The sequence below is a fragment of the Symphodus melops genome, assembly GCF_947650265.1.
Source record: "Symphodus melops genome assembly, chromosome: 19".
NCBI classification, from domain to species: domain Eukaryota; kingdom Metazoa; phylum Chordata; class Actinopteri; order Labriformes; family Labridae; genus Symphodus; species Symphodus melops.
The window spans coordinates 1,649,365-1,670,457 of NC_136709.1; the positions used below are offsets into that span (position 1 = coordinate 1,649,365).

The window sequence follows — 21,093 nt, forward strand, 5'->3', positions numbered from 1 at the left end:
AAGTCAGACGGCAGTTTCAGAACCAGCGCAGTGAAGATCATAAAGTTTATTTCCCCATTTTGTCAAAAATACACGAGTGAATCTGAGCACTTCATTGAATCTAATTATAATACAATCACTTTGGTGGAGCCATCTTTTGTTTGTACGGATGAATCATTAAATCAGAGGTGTGCAACAATAAACAACAGGGGCTTTTCCAACAATAACATCAGCAACAAACATTCAAACAGAGAATACGTTCTTGTGTTTATCGTCATCACCTGTTTCTGTTTCATTTCTACAGTTTCAGTAAAATAAGAAACGTTGATCTGAACTTTTAGAGCTCTCACCCGTGACCTAACACACACTAAGGGCGCACTCCCACCAGGAAAAGGTGCTCCATAGCGTGTTGAAGCATGATCCCCCCGCTGGCCTGCTCCCGGACTAACCAGGTTACCTCTCATACGTAACGTCAGAACACAACACATACAAGTGTTCAGGAAGCGTGCTAAAAATGACAAACTCTAAAAGGAACACTTGATGGAGAGCAGGACGGCAGCTTCCCTGACTTTGTGGCTTTTTTTCAGTCATTTAAGTCAGATACAGACAGAACACGCTGAGATTTCTCAAAGATTGAGGCCGGGGTCGGTTATACTTTCCTGTTTGTGCTCATGCATGAGCCATTTTCTTCCAACTCATCCGGGGAAGTGTACCGTGTGCACAGAGCGGAGCACTCATAGCTCAACGTGCTCGGGAACAGAACAGGTCGCCTCATGTAAAGGCACTCTAAATATATATATATATAAAAAAACACATTTCTAATACATCTCTGTATCACTCAAGCTCAGTTATATATTATGTTATTTTGTGCAAAACAGCTTGTACAGGTACACACAAGAAAAACATCAACCGCACACATTCGTCATGCCGTAGTCTTTGTCCAACACACACACTCATCGCTCACACCGAACATGAACAGGTGCACAGTGCAGGTTTCATCGATGCAGGAAATCCTCGTTCTCTCTTTGTCCTGCAGACTCCAAATCAAAGCAGCGAGCTGAGAGAAAAATGTATTTGATGTGTATTTGGATTTTAAAGTTGGATCTGTATCCCATCTGTTAACATGGAGGAGGACGAGCTGACTTGTACGGTCAGTCGTGGGGAAAGTTGAATGTTTTGGCTTCACTTTTCAGGGAGCTGCATGTCGTCCATCTTTCTTTACAGTTATTGGCATGGAGGCACGATGAAGTTGCTAAATCGTTGTACTTTTTGTTTCTTGTATGCATACGTAAGACTGAACCAACCTTGAACCTTAAACCAGGATGTGTGTCGAAGCGCCTTTAAGAACTCCACATTCATACTGAGGTATTCATGTATTCCAGCCGTGCTTTAACGCTCCCAGTGAGGCTCCGAGTCCTGTTACTGGTTCAGTTTAGTTACTGGTCTCTCCCGGCCGCCTTCGTACAAGTTGTGTTTCCGATGTTTCCTGCGGTTCATCGTGGTCAGATCTTTATCGAACACCTCTCCGGAGCGCAGCGCTGACACCAAATCATCAAACTCCCCGCCCTCCTCTTCATTCGCTCTGGCCTTCTTCGCCTTCTGCTCCCGGTCTTTCTTCAGCTGCAGGACGAGAGGAACACATTTGACCTCATTTAACCAGAACCTCTTTGTGTACTTTCACCTGCCTTCAGTCTGTGTGTTAAAGGTGTAGATTAAAAAAAAAAGTCCAACCTGTGCCTCCATCAGCGCCCGTCTCTCCTCCTCCTCCTTGCGTCGCGCCATGTTCTCGTTGTCCTGTTTGGCCTCGGAGAACGCTGTGAGGAACGTGTCGAAGATGCCGAAGAACTCGTCCGGCTGCAGGTTGGAAACTTCTCCAAAGTGTCTCAGTGCCTTCGCAAACTTTAACAAAGAGAAATGTGTCGATTTTCAGTCACTTTCTTTGCGACCTCCCATCTTCAGTTGGCTCCAACTTAAATCTCCAATCACAGCGTGTCCACTAAAGATTCTTGTTTGATGTCACTGACAGGCTCACTGTGTTAATCTAAGTGTCGGACATAGAGGATCCTTTCAGAGACCTTTGACTGAAGGGAACATACATGTTTGAAACCAGTAAGAGCTGTTATGGCGCCCTCTTAAAAAAACAGAAGAACTACTCCTTAACATAAAATAAGCTCGATGATTTCTAAGCTGGATGAGATGAAGAGACATAAATCTGTTACCGAGGCAGAAGAGCACGTCAGTGATGTGTTCATGTCCACTCACCACGTCTTTGGCCTCGCTGAGTGACTCCTCGACCTCGGAGAAGCTGAACGAGGCCACGGTGATGAACTGACTGACCACGGGGACAAACTTATCTGACGGACCGGCAGAGGACTGAGCCTGCTGGTACTGCAGCTCCTGCACATCACACACAGAGACTCCTTGTTCATATCAGAGACATTCAAACGGGACTTCTTCTGTGGCCCCCGAGAGCTCAACGCAGAATTTACCTACGCGTTCTTTTCAGTTTTCACCACAGTTTTCTAAGCAGTAGATCAGCTGCTCTTTAAAGGGTTAAACTACTTTGATGTTACCGATCACTCACCGTCTCAACACTCTTCAGACCCGACCTCAAGTTGCCGATGTCTTTCTCCAAATCGGTCAAACTGAAGAGACAACGACACAAAGGTCAGTTAAAAAGACAAAATATGATTGACATGAGCTGTGACGTCGTTTACAGGAAAATATTTTTTGTGAACTTTTCAAGTAAAGGTTCACAGTGAGTCCAAAACCACATATATCCAGTTGACTTACTTTTGGATTTCATTTTTTTAAACCCTCAAACTTGTTGTGGTTTAAAATAGCTCATGTAATTTAAATCAGTAATGTTAAGTACTTCCTGTAAAGATTTCTGTCAAGTACTTCCTGTAAAGATTTCTGTCAAGTACTTCCTGTAAAGATTTCATACTCCAGGAAGGTTTCGAGTCCTTGTTTGTTCTTACTTGACTTTAGCAGCTTCTGGCACGTCCTGCAGCTCCTGACTAAACAGCGCCACCTTGGGATACTTCTTCTCCAGCACAGTGATCATGTAGTGCAGCAGGGTGACATGTCTGTAAAACACAAAAACAATCACAACAACAGAATACTCGTTTATCCCCTCGCTGCGGCTTTTTGTAAAGATGGATCGTTTTTCTACTTTCACAAACGTGTTCTGTGAAATGATTGTGAGAAGCTGCGGCCTACTTGTCGATGCTGGACTTGGTGTCAGCGATCTTGTTGAGACTGGACACTTTAAAGCCGTAGGCGTTTCCTCGTTGCCCTTTGTTCATGAAGTTCCCGAAGGCCAGGACGACCTCGAGGAGCTGACGTAGAGTCTGACTCTTCAGCACCTGCTGTGACGCCAGACTCAGAGCTGAAGCACGGAGACAAGGATGGAATATGAGCAACGTGGGAATATCTGACAAGTGAACATTCGCTTTGATTCAATGAGAACTGGTGACTGCTCGGGATGGAAACGGATACCTTTAATTTTCGGTTTGAGCTCGTCCACTCGCTCAGCAAACTTCTTCTTGAAGTAGAGCGACTGCAGTCTTTGTTGGTAGTGGTTGATGCTGGAGGACGGGAAACAGAAATGTGCTGGATGAGTCAAAGAGCAGCTCAGACACGACTCTGAATCAGTGGTAGAGAGACGGTTGTCTCTCCAATTTTGTGTGGATTTTGGCGCCCCCGTGTGGACAAAGTTTGTACTTTGAAGTCTCATTTTTGAACACTTTTAAAATCTCTAAAAGTCTGTATCCAGAAAGTTTCAAACAATATTCATTAAACAACAGGAAAAGAGTAAGATGGCCTCCCTGATCCTTGTTAGTACAAAAGGTTTAAAAAGCTGGATGTTTCCGAGTGTGTGTACCTGCTCATGTCGTAGAGGAAGCGATCAGCTTTGGCCATACGATCCAGCTCGTGTTTGTGTTCCTCTAACAGCTCGATGTCGCTCTTCTCAGGAACAAACTTCAGCAGCTTCACACACACACACACGCACACACACACACACACACACACACACACACACACACACACACACAGACACTTAAACATCGCTGTTTTCGTTTTTTTGGTTTGTGGAGGATGATGAAGATCAGTAAAAATATACTGAATGTTAGTGTATGAAAGGTTAAACACTTATTTATTTCATTATTTATTTTGCACTTTGCATCTGTTTTAATAGTATTTGCAATGATATCAACTAGTACATATTCTTGTCAGTTACATCCCTCTCCTACTTTCCTGTTAACTACATTGATATAATGACCACGGGGCTGACTGAGTGTTTATCTGGTGTGTTTGTGTACCTGCTCCAGCATGTCTTTGGGTAAATCCTCCTGCTCGTCCATACTCAGGATGTCATGTCGAATCTCCTCGTTGGTCAGCTTTAGTCTGAAAACAGGAAAAAAAAAAAAAAAAGAGGAGTCGTCCGTTTATTTAACCCACAACGTTTAAATCTCCAGTGTTCAGAAAGATGAAGGAAGGACATTTAAAGGACTTCAGTCAGTCGTTCACTCAGGTTAAGAACAGGAACAGACTCGCAGTCTTTGCATTCCTGATTTCAAACAGCGCTCACAATCGTAACATGTTATTACACATGCATGACTGCACACTCACGTTAAGAAGATAATATTAATAAGGTTGCACAGGAGGGATTGGTGTGATCACATGACTTAAATATTCAACAATGAGAGAAATACCAGAGTTCAACTGTGTGGAGTGAAGGTTGGAGATAAGATCGTCCTTTTCCATTCATTCACAAATATCTCTCTCTCTCTCTCTCGCTCACACACACACACACACACACACACACACACACACACACACACACACACACACACACACACACTGACCGTGACAGCAGGATGTTACAGTTCTGAGCTCGACGTCCATCGATCACTGACAGCTCCTTCACCCTCTTTGCAAAAGAATGATCGTCCTCAGCCTCCTTCTGTCGGGACAGAAAACAGACGTTGCCTGATTAAAGTTCAGGCTGGTTTGTGTCAGAATCAGAAATGCTTTATTAATCCCAGTCCGGTTGTTACCGTTGCTCAAAAACACAGAACAGAAATAAAGACATAATGAAGAGTGTAGTTTGGTCCAGGAGACTCTTAAAAAAGAGATTTTTAATCTCAGTGAGTTTCTTTTCTTTCCTGGTTAAATAAAAGTTAACAAAAAAAATAGAACAGAGATACTAAAATGAGGAATAAGTAGCAGGTGGAATAAAAAGGTACGAGTGCAAATGACTTAAAGATAGAAGAATATTCACAGTTACTAGTACATACAATGGTTGTCAAAGTGGATGATGCACGTGGTGTTTATCGGTTCAATATGGACAAAAGGTGTGTGACCGGTTTAAAGATGATGCAACGATGTGTTGTTGTATTTGCAATCAACAAGTTTGTCCTGAAAACTTTGTCGAGGTTTTCATGGTACATCTCAGAGTGTGCTGCTTTAGAGAGAGCGGAGAGGAGGCGGGGCCAAACAGCACTTTGTTTTAGCATGCTGAGTAATCAGAGGACTAAGAGTTCCCTCTTCGTGACACGAAGACAGAATCTATGAACGGACGGTTTGAGCAGAAAGTTGAAGGTAAGGCAGGAAGTGTTTAAGTGACAATTAGTTTTACTTGTGGTTTTTGGTACGCTGAGAAAATCCCCTGAAACTCCTCCAGGTCCAGAACTTTAAACACCTTGAGGTCGTCGATGTCTTTCCAGATGGTTCCTTCCACCTTGTTCTGAAACAAACACAATGCATCCCTTTAAATCAAGCGCAGACGTTTCTGCAGCATCTCAAAGCTGTTCACTCGATCAGACTCATCGACTCCCATTGAAGACCACCGATGTGTTCATCTGTCTCTGACTACACCCTGACCCCCCCCCCCCCCCCGCCCCATGAGGTCTTCCTGTAGACTTGTTAAACATGTCCTGGGGCCAGGTTGCCTCTGGCTTCACGAAGCCTGACTTAAGAGATCCTCATTCACAGCCACAGGAACTTTAAGGTCATGTGACCAAACATGTTTCTCTTACTGTCTGCAGCTGCCTGATTGCTTATTTACTGTTGATTTAATGTAACTTCCTTTCGTGCATATTGTTCAAACATGCGTTATCCACCACATGAAACATCCCTGATGAGCTTGGATCCACCATGCATTGTTTGTGGCACATATTACGATACCTGTCTGTTTCTAATCGAGGATTATTTGTGCAGGTAAAATATCTCCATAAAAACTTCATCCCTTTTAACTTGCTACTTCCTGAAAAAGGGCCGGGTGATATGAGTGGAAATGTGAGGACAGTATTAGCAGCGCTGCAGTGGTAAACACTCTGCAAAGTCGAATAATAGCAGAAGTTTAAACGGTCGCTTTGCAGCGTTCAGACCTCGGGTAGTTTGCTCCAGTTGAAGGACTTCAGTGGGTTTGATGGTTGAGGGATGTTCTTCCTCGGCGTGTTCCCTAAAGGAGCTCCCATAGGAGGAGGAGGAGGAGGAGGAGGAGGAGGAGGAGGAGGAGGAGCAAACGGAGCCAGGCCAAATGCTGGCGGGCCTCCTGGAGGTGGAGGTGGTGGAGGAGAAACGATAGAAGGGACAGAACCAGGAGGAACTAAACCACCCGAGGTCACAGGAGGTCCACCGGGTACACTGGAGGACTAAAGGAAGGAAGGATAAAGAGAGTTAGATTTTTATACCACTGAGTGGGAAACTGAGAGACGGCCGTTTTTGGCGTTGACCGTACGTTGCTGAGTTGCTGCAGACGAGCAGACAGCTCTGCAACCTGCTGCTTCGCTGTCTTGTGGTCGTTGCTCTCACGCTCCAGTTTGTCCTTCATCTTGTTCAGCATCGCCATCATCTCGTCTTTCTCCTTGTTCTTGGCCTCGCACTCCCTCTCCTTCTTGTCAAAGCGCTGCTGTAGGTTCTGGTGTTCTGCAGAGAGGACGAGGAGAGACGGATTGGACTTTTAGGACAAACTCTAAAAGCATCTTGTTTTGGACGTGAAGAGTTGAACGACACATCAGCACTTCCTTTTTCATCTGCACTTTATGAGCATGACGTTGGTTCTGCTTGGGTCTTAATGTGACCCGATACAGTTTAACCTGCTGAACAGAGGTCCTGAAACACATCTGACCTCTCTCGTTTGTTCTTTTACTACCTAACTTAGAGTTGATTTAAAACACAGAGTCAGCTTAGCTCCTTTGTGAAGAGTATTACAGAGAAGCTAAGCTACATTTGGCCGTGATTAGGGTTAAAAAAAAAAAAAAACGTGTTACGATCTCTGTGTTTGTGTTTGTTGTTGTAGTACTTGTTTCAGCCACAAGGGTCTGGCTGCACCATGTACGCATCCTCCTCGTAGAACTTAAAGGATTGGTGTTTTTATTGCTCCATGCACTCTGCAGTCAGAATCACTATCTCACAAATTCATATTCATTTTTTTATTTTTTACCTTTCCTCATTTTATCAGCTTGTTCTTTCCATTTTTTGACGGCGTCCTCCTTCACGAGCCTGAAGACACAAACACAAAGAAAAGACACATTAAAAATGCTTGGTCACGAATCTCCAATGTCTCTCATGCATGATTCTCTCCTTTTAAAACAAGAGATGGTGATACATATTTTGGTAAGCGAAAATGTGTCCTGAAGTTGCTATACACACCAACACCCAACAGGTGGCAGCAGAGGGGCGCCTTCATGATCTGAGACGTAAAAAGCTAAACGAGCAGCAACCTCAGGTGTTCAAAATAAAGATAATAAAGCCGATGTGGACGTTAAAAAAAGACGCAGTTCCTCTAGTGTCCACTTGAGGCTTCATACAAAGCCAAGAATTCTCCTTAAACAAACAACCATTACTGCCCATTTTAAGGTCAAATATAAACGTGTTCAGACCCTGTTCTAGTCTTTATAGCTTACTTCTTATTCGTGTTTTTTCATGACTCATTTTTTTATTTAATTACCCCGAAATCTTTTGTTAAAAAATGAAATAATTAGCAGCGCGGTTGAGTTGACTGACAGGTTGTGATGCAACATTTTCAATATGGCCACCCTTATTGTTGGACTTCAAAACTGTGCTTCCACTGAGAGCATGTCCATGTTTCATACTGACCACGCTCGTGGTTACTCTCCATCTTACTGTGAGGTTTTTTCTTTTTTGGGGGGGTTTGTTTTGACGTCGCCCCTCCTGCCTTTTTGAGCGATGCATTCAGCAGGTTTAATCATAAAGATACCGTATATTTATTATATACTATATAGGAGCTGAAATAGTTATTGACCCACACTTAACCCACATCCTGAAACTTACAAGCGCACAATATTTTTCACGTTGAAGTCTTCCAGCGGTGCCACGTCGGGGTTTTCACCTTTATCCGTCTGCAGAACCAGCTGCTGGATGATCCGGTCCAACAGAACCCAGTACTGCAGAGTGGTGCCGCTCTGCTTATCTAAACACACACACACACACACACACACACACACAGAGGCATCAGCAGAGGGAGCGCCTGTCTTGAAAGGTTTGATGTTCTGAGGATCATGCAGAGTCTTACAGGGCATCATGAGACAGTGGTGCAGAGCAGACAGCAGGTGAGGATACGCTGCAGTGTGCTTCAGTTTGTTCTTAATCAGCTCGAACATCTGATTCGCACTTTTCGTTTCTACGTGCACCTTAAAAAAAGGTAAATATGCACACTGTTATAAACATAGTACACATTTTAACAATGTATTTGACATCGAAATGAACTGTGCGCGCCTGTGAGAAACTTTCTGATTGTGTTGTTTTTGGCGCCCCCCTGTGGACAAAGTATTTCCTTCTGATGAATAAATATCTGTTTTAACCAATTTTGCTCTGCAGTCAGAAGTTAAACTGTGACATATCTTTAAGGAGTTGTGTTTTCAGCGTCCTTCCCCAGACTCCATTGACAAAAACAGATATTTTTGCCATGCAGAGAACACAGGCTGATGATCTGCTGCTGCTTCGATCTATTTGTCAGTCTGTGTTAATGTGTGACTCTGGGGGTTTTAAAAGCTGAGTTTTGATCCTGCACAATATTTGCACAACACACAGAAAGAGAAAACAAGTAACCAATGCAGACAGCTGATTAAAACAAATAAGTTATTTTGGTCAGAGGAGTCTGGTGGCTTTGAAATGAGCCGTCAAGCTTCTCTTTCTGGTTTTGTTGCAGCGTTTCTCCTCGAGCCATTTCAAAACATATTGTGCATGAAAAATATGTAAAAACGATACCTAGAATTTCCCCCTGAAGTGTTTGTGACTATCATAAAACGGATCTGATTGACTTACAGCATCAAACTGTTTGGACATCAGCAGCTCGTCTTCATTCCTCAAGATTTCAAAGAAGTCCAAATGTCTGCAGAGAGATAAACACACACACCAACAGAATGCAGAAAATCAACTTTAAGATCGTACGTCATGGTGCAGTTCTGTTCCCCTGATCAGTTACTTGTTTTATTAATGTCACTTAAAGTGAAACTTGTTGGAGATCAAAGTCTCAATGAGGTGAAAACATCTCTTTTCTGACAGCATCTTTACAAAGAGAAGCAGAAGCAGCAGCCGGATCGTGAGTCAGATTAAAACACATATTTATTATCTTTTTAAAAAAAGAAAAAAAATCATCAACAGTTGCATAAAAGTCACTTTGAATTACTTTACATGAAACGTGAGATTATTATGTAACGGAAGTAAAGCTCTGCTATTTTCTAGCACAAAGATGTGACGTTTGAATTCTTTGAAAACCCACCTGTCCAGAGTGTCGTTCTCGTGCAAGTGCAGTTTGTCGATGACCGGCTGAATGCCCAACATCAGGAACTCGTAACGCAGATGGATCCTGAACTCCAGACTGGTCTGAAAACAAAAACACGCCAGTGATGAGTTTCTTTAACACGAAGGAAATTAAATCTGTCCAACGAGGAGGTGTGAATATTCTCTACGCAGAACTCAAACCTACTGATTTAAAGACAGAAAGTAGCATTCCCTCAGTGCTCCATCTGCACGTCTGTCACACACACTCATGTTCGTGTGTTTCAGGAAATATCAGGACTTGAGTGTAAAAGAGGCAGCTCACCTCTCCTGCTCCTTTGCTGAGCACAGCGTTGATGAAGGACATGATGGCTGTCTTCAGGTTCACTTCGTCTCTGTATCGTCCGGTCGATCTGTCCAGGTCTGTCACCAGAGTCTGCACACAGTACCACATAAACATTCCCATTAAACGTCTATATAAAAAAAACAACAGGTGTTTGGTGTCCTGTTTTGCAGAATATGGACGAACTGAAGGCCGACCTGAAAGCGTGTCCTCTCTGCTGCAAACGTCTGGTAGTGCAGCATCGCCTCGAGGACTTTCCTGTGACCTCCAGGAACCAAACAAACAGCACCGAGGATTTCCAACACGGCAATCTGCAGAGAGAGAGAGAGAGAGAGAGAGAGAGAGAGAGAGAGAGAGAGGGGAAGAAGAAGAAGAAGAAGAAGAAGAAGAAGAAGAAGAAGAAGAAGAAGAAGAAGAAGAAGAAGAAGAAGAAGAAGAAGAAGAAGAAGAAGAAGAAGAAGAAGAAGAAGAAGAAGAAGAAGAAGAAGAAGAAGAAGAAGAAGAAGAAGAAGAAGAAGAAGGCTTAAGTTTTATATTCATCTCTTTAATCTGCTCTTAAAGTTGAGCTTAAAGTGGTGAGAAGGTATCGTCTTGGTCTGGATTTTGAACGTTAGCTATCTGGACCTCTGCTAGCTTTGCCTCTGAAGCCCCCTGAAGCCCCCTGAAGCCCCCTGAAGCTAAACCGTCGTCACCCTGTAAGAGAACCTGACGCCAGGTGTTTGTTGTGTACCTTGGTTTTGATGTTCTCCGTGGCCAGACTCTGTGCGATGATGTTGATGCTCTCACAGTGACCCAGCACGTGCGCTCTGCCCTGAGAGTTGTTCATCAGGGCTTTGATGCAGCCGATCAGACTCGTGTGGACCTGAGACTCGGTGGTCTCGTAGTCCATCGACTTCAGGAAATTCAGGAGACAAGAGAGGCCGTCCAACTCGATGAACCGAGTCACAAACCTGCAGGACGACGATTAGTAAGGCAGGTTAAAGGGACTCGACGGTTTTAGGAACAATGTGTGGGTCAGAGCGTGAGTGGTACCTCATTGGCTGAGTCCTCAGGGCTGTCTTTAGACCCTCCACAATCTTATGTCTGCCATGCTCGCCCTCTTCCTCCAGGGTCAGTAGAGTCCTCCTCTGAGAGAGAGAGAGAGAGAGAGAGAGAGAGAGAGAGTTAGAGCTTATCCAGTCAGTGCGTACTAACCAATAGAGAGACAGAGGAGTGATGGCATGTGTTTGTGTTGGACTCATGCTGAAGACATGGAGAGTTACTCACAGCAGCCATGGACCTGAGCTGGTCGATGTAATACTCTGGCCACCTGGTCGCTCCTTTATTCTCCTCAGCTTCCTGACGGGCACAGAGCAGACGAAGGTTAGCGTCCTGTTTGACACTGAGGTACATCAAACCTCGACACAGTGTTAGCTTTCCTACTGGTCGTTCTCTTTATTTAAGAACAGTGGACAAAGAGAGAGTGGGGGATGACATGCAGGAAAGGAGCCACAGGACGGCGCCGGGCCCCTCGTCTGGAGGACCACACCTCCATAAAAGGGCCAAAACCCCACCGCTAGGCCATGTGCACCCCCACATTAAGGTTCTTAATCCCGTCATTCAGGGAACCAAAGTTATAATCACTGAGCAGATTTGTGGACATGCGGGTCATTTAAGGACAAACAGAATCTTCTTGAAGGAAGTCGGCCATATTGGTTTTTGTTGTGCAGTCTGAGATCACACGTTGTAGAACCAGAAAAGTATAGGCGTGCCAGTTTGTGTGATTGTCTGTTGGATGAAGTAACTCTGAAGTGGCAACATGAAAGAGAAGTGTGCTGCTGAAGTTTCTCACCATTTTCTTACTGCAGTAAATTTGCCATTTTTTCTCCGCTGGCAGAGCAAACATGGCGGCTCTGTGCTCCTCGGTCAGGTCCAGCTCATCCTGAAACACAAAGAAAGAACGGGCAGAGTTGGCGATCAGATAGAAGATGACTCAGAATCAGAGCGCTGGTTCTGGGGTAGAACTCACCACCAGCTCAGCGAACATGGAGTCCAGCTCCTGAGAGGCGGGCATGGGCAGGCTGGACTCCAGGACGGCCGCCGTGTTGACGTTGTCATGGAGATAGGTGATCTCTGGTTGGTCACTTTCCTTGAAGCAGCAGGAAAACAGAGAGGACAGGCCTCGCGCCTCAGGCTGCTTCACCCGGGACGCCATGTTTACGGTGGAGACGTCGCCAGAAGGGTTGACTGAGGGAGGACGAGAAGAAAAAAGGTAAGCAGAGAACTGATTTACTCCACACGTCTTATCATGTGATATGAAATGTTCCTTTATGGAAGCAAAGTTTAAACTGTCTTCTCATTTCGCCTGGTTCCCTCCACCATAGAAGTAAATGGTAAAAACGAGAACACGCAACTGGAATCTCTGCGTCTCCCAAGACGTCTGCGCTCTGTTGCGAGATCTCACAAAAGTTTCTTTGGATACTTCAAAAAGTTTCCCCAGGATCTTACAAATGTTTCTAAGGATCTGGTTATTGTCTGAGGGAATACACACAAATGTTTTAATCTTGCAAAGTTTCTTTGGATACAGCAAACGTTTTGTGAGAGTTCATAAAAGTTTCTCAGGGTCTGGAAACATCTAGAATAATGCAAACATTTCTTGTGCGCTCTCGAGTTTCTCAGGACTTTGTGAATGTTCCTCAGGAAAATGTAAAAGGTCTTGGGAACGATTGTTTCTCATGATATCTTAGATCTCTGGGGAATCTTCATTTTTCTTTTTAACTTTCTGTCTCTTCATGTCTTGGGGGCCATCGGCCGACTCTGGAGGAGGAAGCCTCACAAACACTTCACATACATGTTGAGATATATTCAAAGCATGTTTGGGACCTCGAACTGAAGCGTTTGGAAAATGGATCTGCAGAAGATCTTTGATCCTTCACAGCCCAGAAGTCACAGAAGTATGTTCCCCCTGCTTTTCCTACAGTCTATGCTCCATACAGACAGTTTCCCTGCATCCAGAAAAACCTGCTGAAACGTGATTGGCCAATGCTACTCAGGCTGCAGACAGCAAGTAGAAACCCTGACATAATAAAACATCATGATGTAAAATCTGGAAGCTGTAGCTTCTGACTTTAAATGATGTTCAATTAAAAACAGGTTTGATGTCTGTAACTACACGTCTGTTGTTACTAAAACACTTCATGATGCACTCACAATCTTCTCTTCCTGTCAAACCTTTAAAACATGAAATTATCACAAGTCTTTATTTGGCTTACACACTCATTAACACTCTGCAGACGGCACACACACCTGTCTCCATGTCAACACACACACACACACACACACACACACACAGACACAGACACTTATCAGGGTGTGATTAGACCAAAGCCGGTCTTGTTGGCCCGGCTGAGTCATGAGGTGTGGCTCTGTGCACCACAGTCTGATCAGTTATGGAAGCTTGTGATTGATGAAAACAGCTCTTTGGTATGTCAGGAAGAGTTTCAGTCCACATACTGGAGTCGTGGTCGTGAGGCGAGTGGTGATGGTGCAACGCCAAACTCTGAACAGACGCATGTTGTTCTCCCCTAAAGGAGCGCTAAGACTTAACTTTGCATACTGAGAGCGTTGCTGCATCTCGAACATCCTCAGGAGATTGAAGCACTTATTTAAGCTGTCAGGATTTTAGTTCAAATCAAATGCTACATGTTTCGATACCACAGCAACTAAAACAGAATTTAGCAGAATCTAATATTGTGAAATGTCATTTTTTTAAATTGTTAAATTGCTGCACACTGTCTAAATTGTAAAAAAAATTATTGCAAAATGTAATTTCATCACAACAGAAGTGAAATGATACAAAGTGGAAGGTGAGACTGGACTGACAGGCGGTTCAGGAGCGGGCTGACAAGCAGAGACACGCCCTCTGCAGCGGTTCACCTCAAACTGCTTGTAGATGTTTTCTGGGAAGCTGATTCCAAATGTAAAGAAGGAACAAGAACCTGTGTCAGCAGGAGATCATCAGGAGAGCAGCTGTCTAAAGAGCTTCAGGTGAGCCAGAAACACCAAAACACAATCCTCTGAGAAGGCTGAAAAAAAGGGTTCAATCCAAGTTTTTATATTCTGCAGGTTCAAGTTTAAACAGAAATATCATTGTCCTGTGTAATACATTCATCATGCATCCACGTGATTGGCCTCAAGGAGAAGAAATAAGACGAGTGACGAAAGGAAGAGGGAAACCAAAGCAGGTGGAGCTGATGCTGAAGTACATTCATTGTTGTCTGTCACAGATTTTTTTTATCCACACATTTTAAAGTTCTATAAATGTTAGTTTTTTTTGTTGGTTTCAGATTTTTTTAAAACATGAGGGTGATTTTTGCCCCGACAGACTCGAGAATCCCGATCGAAACGGTCCAAACGTTGTGTTAGCCACCAGTGAACACGCGTGTTGTTGCTTTGAAAAGATTTCTTTTCATTCATGTCAAAGGAGGCACAAAATAAAAAAATAAAAAAACATCACAGAGCTTCAGAAAGGAGGGAGTCACCGCGAGAAAGCAATTAAACAAAAAAGCCCTCGATTTATGGAAACAAATATATTCCCTGAGAATAAGTGTTGTACTCAAGACCAAACTGACTGAGACCAAGACACACCTGAAACTGAGACCAAAAGCCTCCTCTTGGGTGCAGTGGTCATGAGCTTCACTTAGACTGTCAAACCAGGAAGGTTGAAAATAAATGAAATTACAAATTAATTGAAGTTATTTGTTCTTTTATAAAGAGGAATTTTCCGTCTGATCACAGTCATGACTTTCAGTGGTGGTCTTGATCTGCATTTAACATCCAGAGTCCACCTATAGTCTGTAAAAACACTGAAATGAGACCACCCATAAGCGGTGTTGATATTAAAAACTTAAAACCAGTGAGAGAAAGAAAAAAATCTTGAGAGGCTGAAAACAAAGTCAACTTGCTTCATTTTACAGAGACGTAAACACCGAAGACGCTGCCTGCAGTGGATGACCACTTTATAAAAACATATAAATGGACAAAACAGTCACGAGTCCATCGATGCATTAACTGTACTTTCCCTGCTTGTCTATTTTAAAAAAGCATCAGGAGTCGTCGGTCATTATTTCCGTTTGGACCGACGTGTTTTCAGGTCGACTCAGCGTTCTTCGTCTCAGCTCCTTCAACGTTGTTTCTGTTTGACAGTTTACATCATGCCGGTCACTAATGTGCTTTACATAACAGCAGGTCAATGTGTGCTGCAGGACCCTAATAATGATCATGTGTGTGTGTGTGTGTGTGTGTGTGTGTGTGTGTGTGTGTGTGTGTGTGTTCATGCCCTCGATCGATGACGGGCTTATTACTCGTACGGATGCATCAACCAGTGAGCTCAGAGTTCACACGGTTCAATCAATACCAATCGATCCCTCCATGTTCTCTGCTGCACACAGAGCTCAAAGGTCACCGTCAGCCACAGAGCGAGTACTATCATCCAAGGACGATTCAGACTGCACATGTTTGCTGGGAGTTGTTTATTTCCCACCATGAATGCCAAACTATGGACGAAAAAAAGGGACATTTTGAAAACAGACTCTTTTTCTTTTCAGAGTTCTGAGCAAAAATGTTGTCAAGAAAACAAGACAATAGTGTCATCCATCCAACATGACGTCAATCAGAACCGAACAAGCATCGAGTCAAACCATGCGTCTGCAGTTATTAGCGCTATTTCCAGATTTTACATCAATATTACGCGGCCGTTTTGGACGCCCCTGGGTTTGCCAGATATGAGAGCAGTTATCAGGTCAACAGGTGTTGCAGCGATGGAAGCGGGCAGTGGAACTGCTTCAGATAGAAGTGATTGTACCCGAGCTAAAAAGCCTCTGCATGTTTCTAATAAGCTCCAGCAGCAGAAAGCTGCTCAAACTAGGATCAATGTTGGAGATGCTTTTGAAACATGGAGAGCTGGCTAAACACTGAAGCTACAGTGTCCACCACATGCAGAGCTGGCTAAACACTGAAGCTACAGTGTCCACCACATGCAGAGCTGGTTAAACACTGAAGCTACAGTGTCCACCACATGCAGAGCTGGCTAAACACTGAAGCTACAGTGTCCACCACATGCAGAGCTGGCTAAACACTGAAGCTACAGTGTCCACCACATGCAGAGCTGGCTAAACACTGAAGCTACAGTGTCCACCACATGCAGAGCTGGCTAAACACTGAAGCTACAGTGTCCACCACATGCAGAGCTGGCTAAACACTGAAGCTACAGTGTCCACCACATGGTGACCTGTGTGAGCATCCACTCTCGAGAGGAGGGGAGACTACATTTAAATAAGTTCAGGTACAGGAAGGTAGTTTTTTTCTCTGTTTTTTGTATCCTAATTCGATTTCACTCTTCGTCTCAATCTCCTCAATGTAACTCTGAAACTCTCTTTGTCGTGTAGTGTTGCTCTTTATAGACTTCAGCCATTTTAATCTCCTGTCTATAAACAATGTTTGAAGAACGTTGAAAAATAAACCCAATCCTGCAGTTCACCAAGTGTCCACTAGAGGCTGGCTGCAGACGCTCAGGAAGGAATGCTCCCCGCCCATTCCTCAAGTCAAGGCAAGTTCAATTAATCAGCACATTTTATACAACAGGCGTGGACTCAATGTGCTTCAAATACAGATAAATAATTGATGCTAGAAGACAGTAACATAATGTAAGAGCACATGAGATAAGGAGGTTTTACATATCAATTATTTATGTAGCACGTTTCAACAACAAGGCAATTTAAAGTGTTTTACACAAGACACCAAAAGAATCATGACAGAGGAAAAAACAAGATACATTCAAGTAGAAAATTTAAAAATTACTTAAATTATTAAAACTTAAAATATGTTTAAGTAAAAATTCAATTCAAATAAAATTAATGTAAGGAAAAATATTACATTGATTCAAACAAAGAAAGAGACAAGACATGCAAAGTCGATATTCTAATATAATTAAAACCTAACTAAAAGCTTTTAAGAAAAATGTGTTTTAGCTTGTTTTTAAAAGAACAAACTGTCGCAGCAGATCAAAGAACTCGTGGTATAAAATTAAAGAGACGCAGTGACGAGGGATGTAAAGATGAATCGGTTCACATCGATACTCTAAAAAAATAAAATAAAACGCAGTTTAACATCTTGAGCATCAGCAGCTGCAGAGCAGAGGCGGTTGGTTGTAACAAGAAGGCGTTACCATGGCAGCGCTGTGCTCGCCCAAACGAGTGTAAGAGCCCTAAAGATGACGAGGTGCATCAGTGTTTTCATGAACAAAACGAAAGGAATCTTTTTTTAGTTATAATTTGTCTGGTTTTATAACATAAATCTCCAGAGAGTCGTTTTGTGTATCAGGAGCTGAGTGACCCGTCATGACTGAAGGCGTCCTCGGCTGATCTCGAGTGAACCCTTTATTTGATGCTCTCAGGGATCTGTCTGTGTTGAGTCGTGGAGGAACGGGCTACACCATTGAAGGATTTGAAGACAGTTAGGAGTTTTCTATGTGCAGGTTTCTGTCACGCATCATATCTGTCAGGTTCAAAAGACCACAGGACAAAACCGTCTGAAGTCAGACTTGGACCTTTGTTACTCGTGCAACGCTTCCAGAGTGGTTTTGTTTAAGCTCTAAAATTAACCGTGATTCAATGTTTTTTTTTTAGCAAAATGATTCGAGTTCAGGTTGAGACAACAGTTACGATGAAATGTTTTACATAAAAAAAACACCACAAATAAATAAGAACTTTATCTTCATCTGTTCTGTTACTAATCCGTCTGGGGTCGACTAAAGAGCTGCTCACAGGATCTGAACCCTCCTGTAACAAACTGTTCAACGGAGCGTTTCATTCCAGCAGAATAAAAGTGCTTCATCAGGAACTATTTCACAACTTTAGTTTTTACTTCTGAACGTCTCATAATTGCCTTTTCCCCCCCCCAACATTGCTGTTTTCTTCCTCTCTGAACTACCAGCAGGAATTTATCAGTCAGAATAAACTTCAGTAATCCCACCATTTGAAGTTTCTTTCGAGCATTGGAAAAAAAAAACACAAATACATGATTCAAAAAAATGTAAAACCAGCCGGACGAGACAGAGAAGAATGTGTAATGTGTAATGTGAGTGCAGAGGAGAAGTCAGTTCATTCATTCATGGATAAAGCCGACAGCTGGTTCGTTATTAGAAAGAGGAAGGCTGTGCTGGGTGAAACAACGTGCTCGTCATGTTTCTTACCTTTGCACTCTTCTTCTATGTGATGCACGGAGAGGCCATGTTGAGCAGCAGGCAGGCAGGTGTCACAGAGATCCTTTCACACTGTGGCTCCAAATCCAACATTACAAGAGCTTGTTGCTACGCCGAGTCTCTTCTGCTACTCCATCTCTTTTTATAAAATCCAAAGAATAAAAGAAAAAAAATGAGAGAAGCAAAAAAAAAGTCAGAGAAAAAGAGTCTGGATTCCAAAAAACAAAGATTTAAATTCCTGTGCAGTAAAAATAGCAACAAAAACAAACACGTCTGAAACTTGAATCATTCTGTGGAACTTTTAAAGAATAAAAAAAATCTTTTATAATCCACAAAAGAAAAAACGTTTGATGAAAACTTGAAAAAAAAAGAAAAAAGAAAATCCACTTTCATTCAAATCTTCTTTCTAACCCTCGCCTGCTGTTGTTCTTCTGCCTCTGTGTTCCTCTTCTTCTGTTTTGTTTTGTGAACTGATCAATAGATCTGATCAGCGCCAGTGTGTGTGTGTGTGTGTGTGTGTGTGTGAGGCAGAGAAACCAACGATAAGCCTGGGTGAGAGTGTTCAGTATGTAGACAGAGCAGAACACACACAACTGCATTCCTGTTGGAGGCAGTCACACCCAGACCTCACCCACTGCTCTGTGTGTGTGTGTGTGTGTGTGTGTGTGTGTGTGTGTGTGTGTACGTGTGTGTGGGGGGGAATTCATGTTTTGCCTCCTGTGACCCGCTCTACTGCAGTACGTGTGGACCGTAATCGTCTGTTTGTAATAATCACAATAATTCTCTGCACGTCTTCTAACCTTGACCTTAAGATGAGCTCAACCTGCCTGATCATCCTCCGCTGCACCACACACACACACACACTCCTGCAGGAGGAAACGTCAGGTGTTTTCCACTACGATCATTTTGTTTCCTCCAACATGTCGACATCTGTTGTGGAATTTTTCCCGTTACCAAAGAGTGAAAATAAAGAGCGAGAAGATCTATTCAGAAAAGAACCCCAAGATCGATCTGGTCTCAATGAACATTTATTCGAAGGCAAGATAAGCGTTGGAAGACCCCTCTCTCACACGGTGAGGAGAGAAAGAGGCCCCGAGAAAAGGCAAACATGAAAACTTATACATTTCCATCACATTACACAGATCACTCCCCCATCACGCCACATAGAGCCACTGCCCACCTGGCAGGACACAATCTATCCCCTAGTGTGAGAAAAGAGACTACATGACTATTTACCATCTCCCAAGGCTGAGAAGGAGATGGAGTCCAGTGAGAAAGAGTCTGGGTGACTCTTCCCACATGTACAGAGTGTGAGAAACAGAATAGAGAGAACGAAATGATGGGAAGCAAAACACCCAATATGCTGTGCATGTAGTGTTCTAAGACATTTCAGATACATTTCATATGACAGATTCTATGAGACCTTCGTAGTACACATGGAGTAAAATTTTCCATAACACATCCATTCGACTAAACCGTCTCCAGTGTTTGGAGAAGGGAAGGAGTTAGTGATGATGCACAATGTCTCGACTGCGGAGACGATGACAGATGTGACTGATGGAAATCACAAATACGAAGAAGTCAAATATGCAGCAGTCTCCACATGACTGTGGAAAGAGACCGGACAGTAAATGTGCACACACACACACACACACACACACACACACACACCGGTGATGCAGCAGCTGGAGGAATCTGTCTCGCCCAAGAAGACATCATGTGGCTGCAGGAGCCGGGGAGCGAGCCCATGACCTTCCAGTTGAGCGATGATGTGAAGGGTACACAAACCTGCTGCAAAAGTGCAAAACAAAACCGACATGACGTGAAAGGTAGTATTAAAAACTTTTTTGATGGAAACACATGAGGGAACATAATTCTCTCCTTCTGATAAAAACTTATTTCTGCATCAGAATATTTAAGATCTGCGCTCAGACTGGATGATCTGGACACATACGCAAATACTTCCTGTGTTACAACATGATTATTATATTCAGTAAAGGCTCACAAAAGGTGTGTGTGTGTGTGTGTGTGTGTGTGTGAGTGAGTAACATGGGCGTTTATAAAGCATGCATTGTGATGCTTTTTAAAAGGTCTCGCTCCAAAGGAAACAAACCGTCTGCTTACTGATACTTATCATTTACATTTTGTCTTACGTTGCATCATCAGACGTCATGAGAGTGCCCTGAATACCAACATGATCCCCTGACTGTACGTGCGCGCGCGTGTTATGAAGCCAGGTGACATTCCAGCACACACACGCGCGCGCGCGCGCACACACGCGTCCGATGATCAGCTGCAGGCTGTTTGTTCTTTTGTCTCCACAGTCAAACGGCAGGCTGATGTCAGCTCACAAGAGAAACTCATTATGCGTGAAGCTGTCACACTAACAGTTTAGTTTACTAGCACGCTCACCTGTGCAGGTAGAAGCTCCTTTAAAGGGTTAATGACCTGGAAATGTAACAACAACAAAAAACAGCGCCACCTGCAGCTGCTGCAGGTGGAGGTCAACAATCAGTGCGAGCATTTAAATCTGTTCAGCCTCTGAAAGACTCGTTTAGTGGACTGTAGCTCCCCCTGCAGGACACAATCTGCATTACATAACATGATACTAGAAAACACGTAAAGCTTACACAGCCTGCTGAACAGTCAGATACTGCATGAAGCACATCAGTCAGAAATCAGGGACAGAGAGAGAGAGAGAGAGAGGGGGGGGGGGGCAAAGGAAATACAATTCTTTTTATGACCCTCGAAAAAGAAATGAGACATCAATAAGATCAAG

General features: G+C 43.4%; 1 protein-coding gene across 1 annotated transcript; it reads right to left on the reverse strand.

Moving 5' to 3' along the window:
• Nucleotides 1–31: 31 nt before the first annotated feature.
• Nucleotides 32–18,410, reverse strand: LOC306840068 (disheveled-associated activator of morphogenesis 1-like). The gene is made up of 26 exons (XM_079369103.1): nt 18,306–18,410; nt 12,084–12,301; nt 11,907–11,996; nt 11,342–11,413; nt 11,108–11,202; nt 10,806–11,025; nt 10,273–10,386; nt 10,058–10,168; nt 9,734–9,837; nt 9,277–9,343; nt 8,525–8,642; nt 8,284–8,422; nt 7,433–7,491; nt 6,728–6,915; nt 6,375–6,641; nt 5,624–5,731; nt 4,851–4,948; nt 4,305–4,389; nt 3,866–3,972; nt 3,481–3,569; nt 3,202–3,370; nt 2,961–3,068; nt 2,564–2,624; nt 2,242–2,376; nt 1,711–1,878; nt 32–1,599 (listed from the first exon to the last, which is right to left on the reverse strand). Exons 2-26 carry the CDS (start codon nt 12,267–12,269, stop codon nt 1,399–1,401), a joined length of 3,159 nt encoding a protein of 1,052 aa, XP_079225229.1. The 5' UTR covers nt 12,270–12,301; nt 18,306–18,410; the 3' UTR covers nt 32–1,398.
• Nucleotides 18,411–21,093: the final 2,683 nt, after the last annotated feature.

Bases quoted from the DNA above. Each gene is read 5' to 3' on its own strand.
- LOC306840068 (XM_079369103.1), bottom strand. From the start codon at position 12,269: ATGGCGTCCCGGGTGAAGCAGCCTGAGGCGCGAGGCCTGTCCTCTCTG. The intron at 10,387-10,805 runs GTACACAACAAA...CTCTCTCTGCAG, and splicing joins CGGAGAACATCAAAACCAAG to ATTGCCGTGTTGGAAATCCT. The intron at 9,838-10,057 runs GTGAGCTGCCTC...TTTTGTTTTCAG, and splicing joins TCAGCAAAGGAGCAGGAGAG to ACCAGTCTGGAGTTCAGGAT.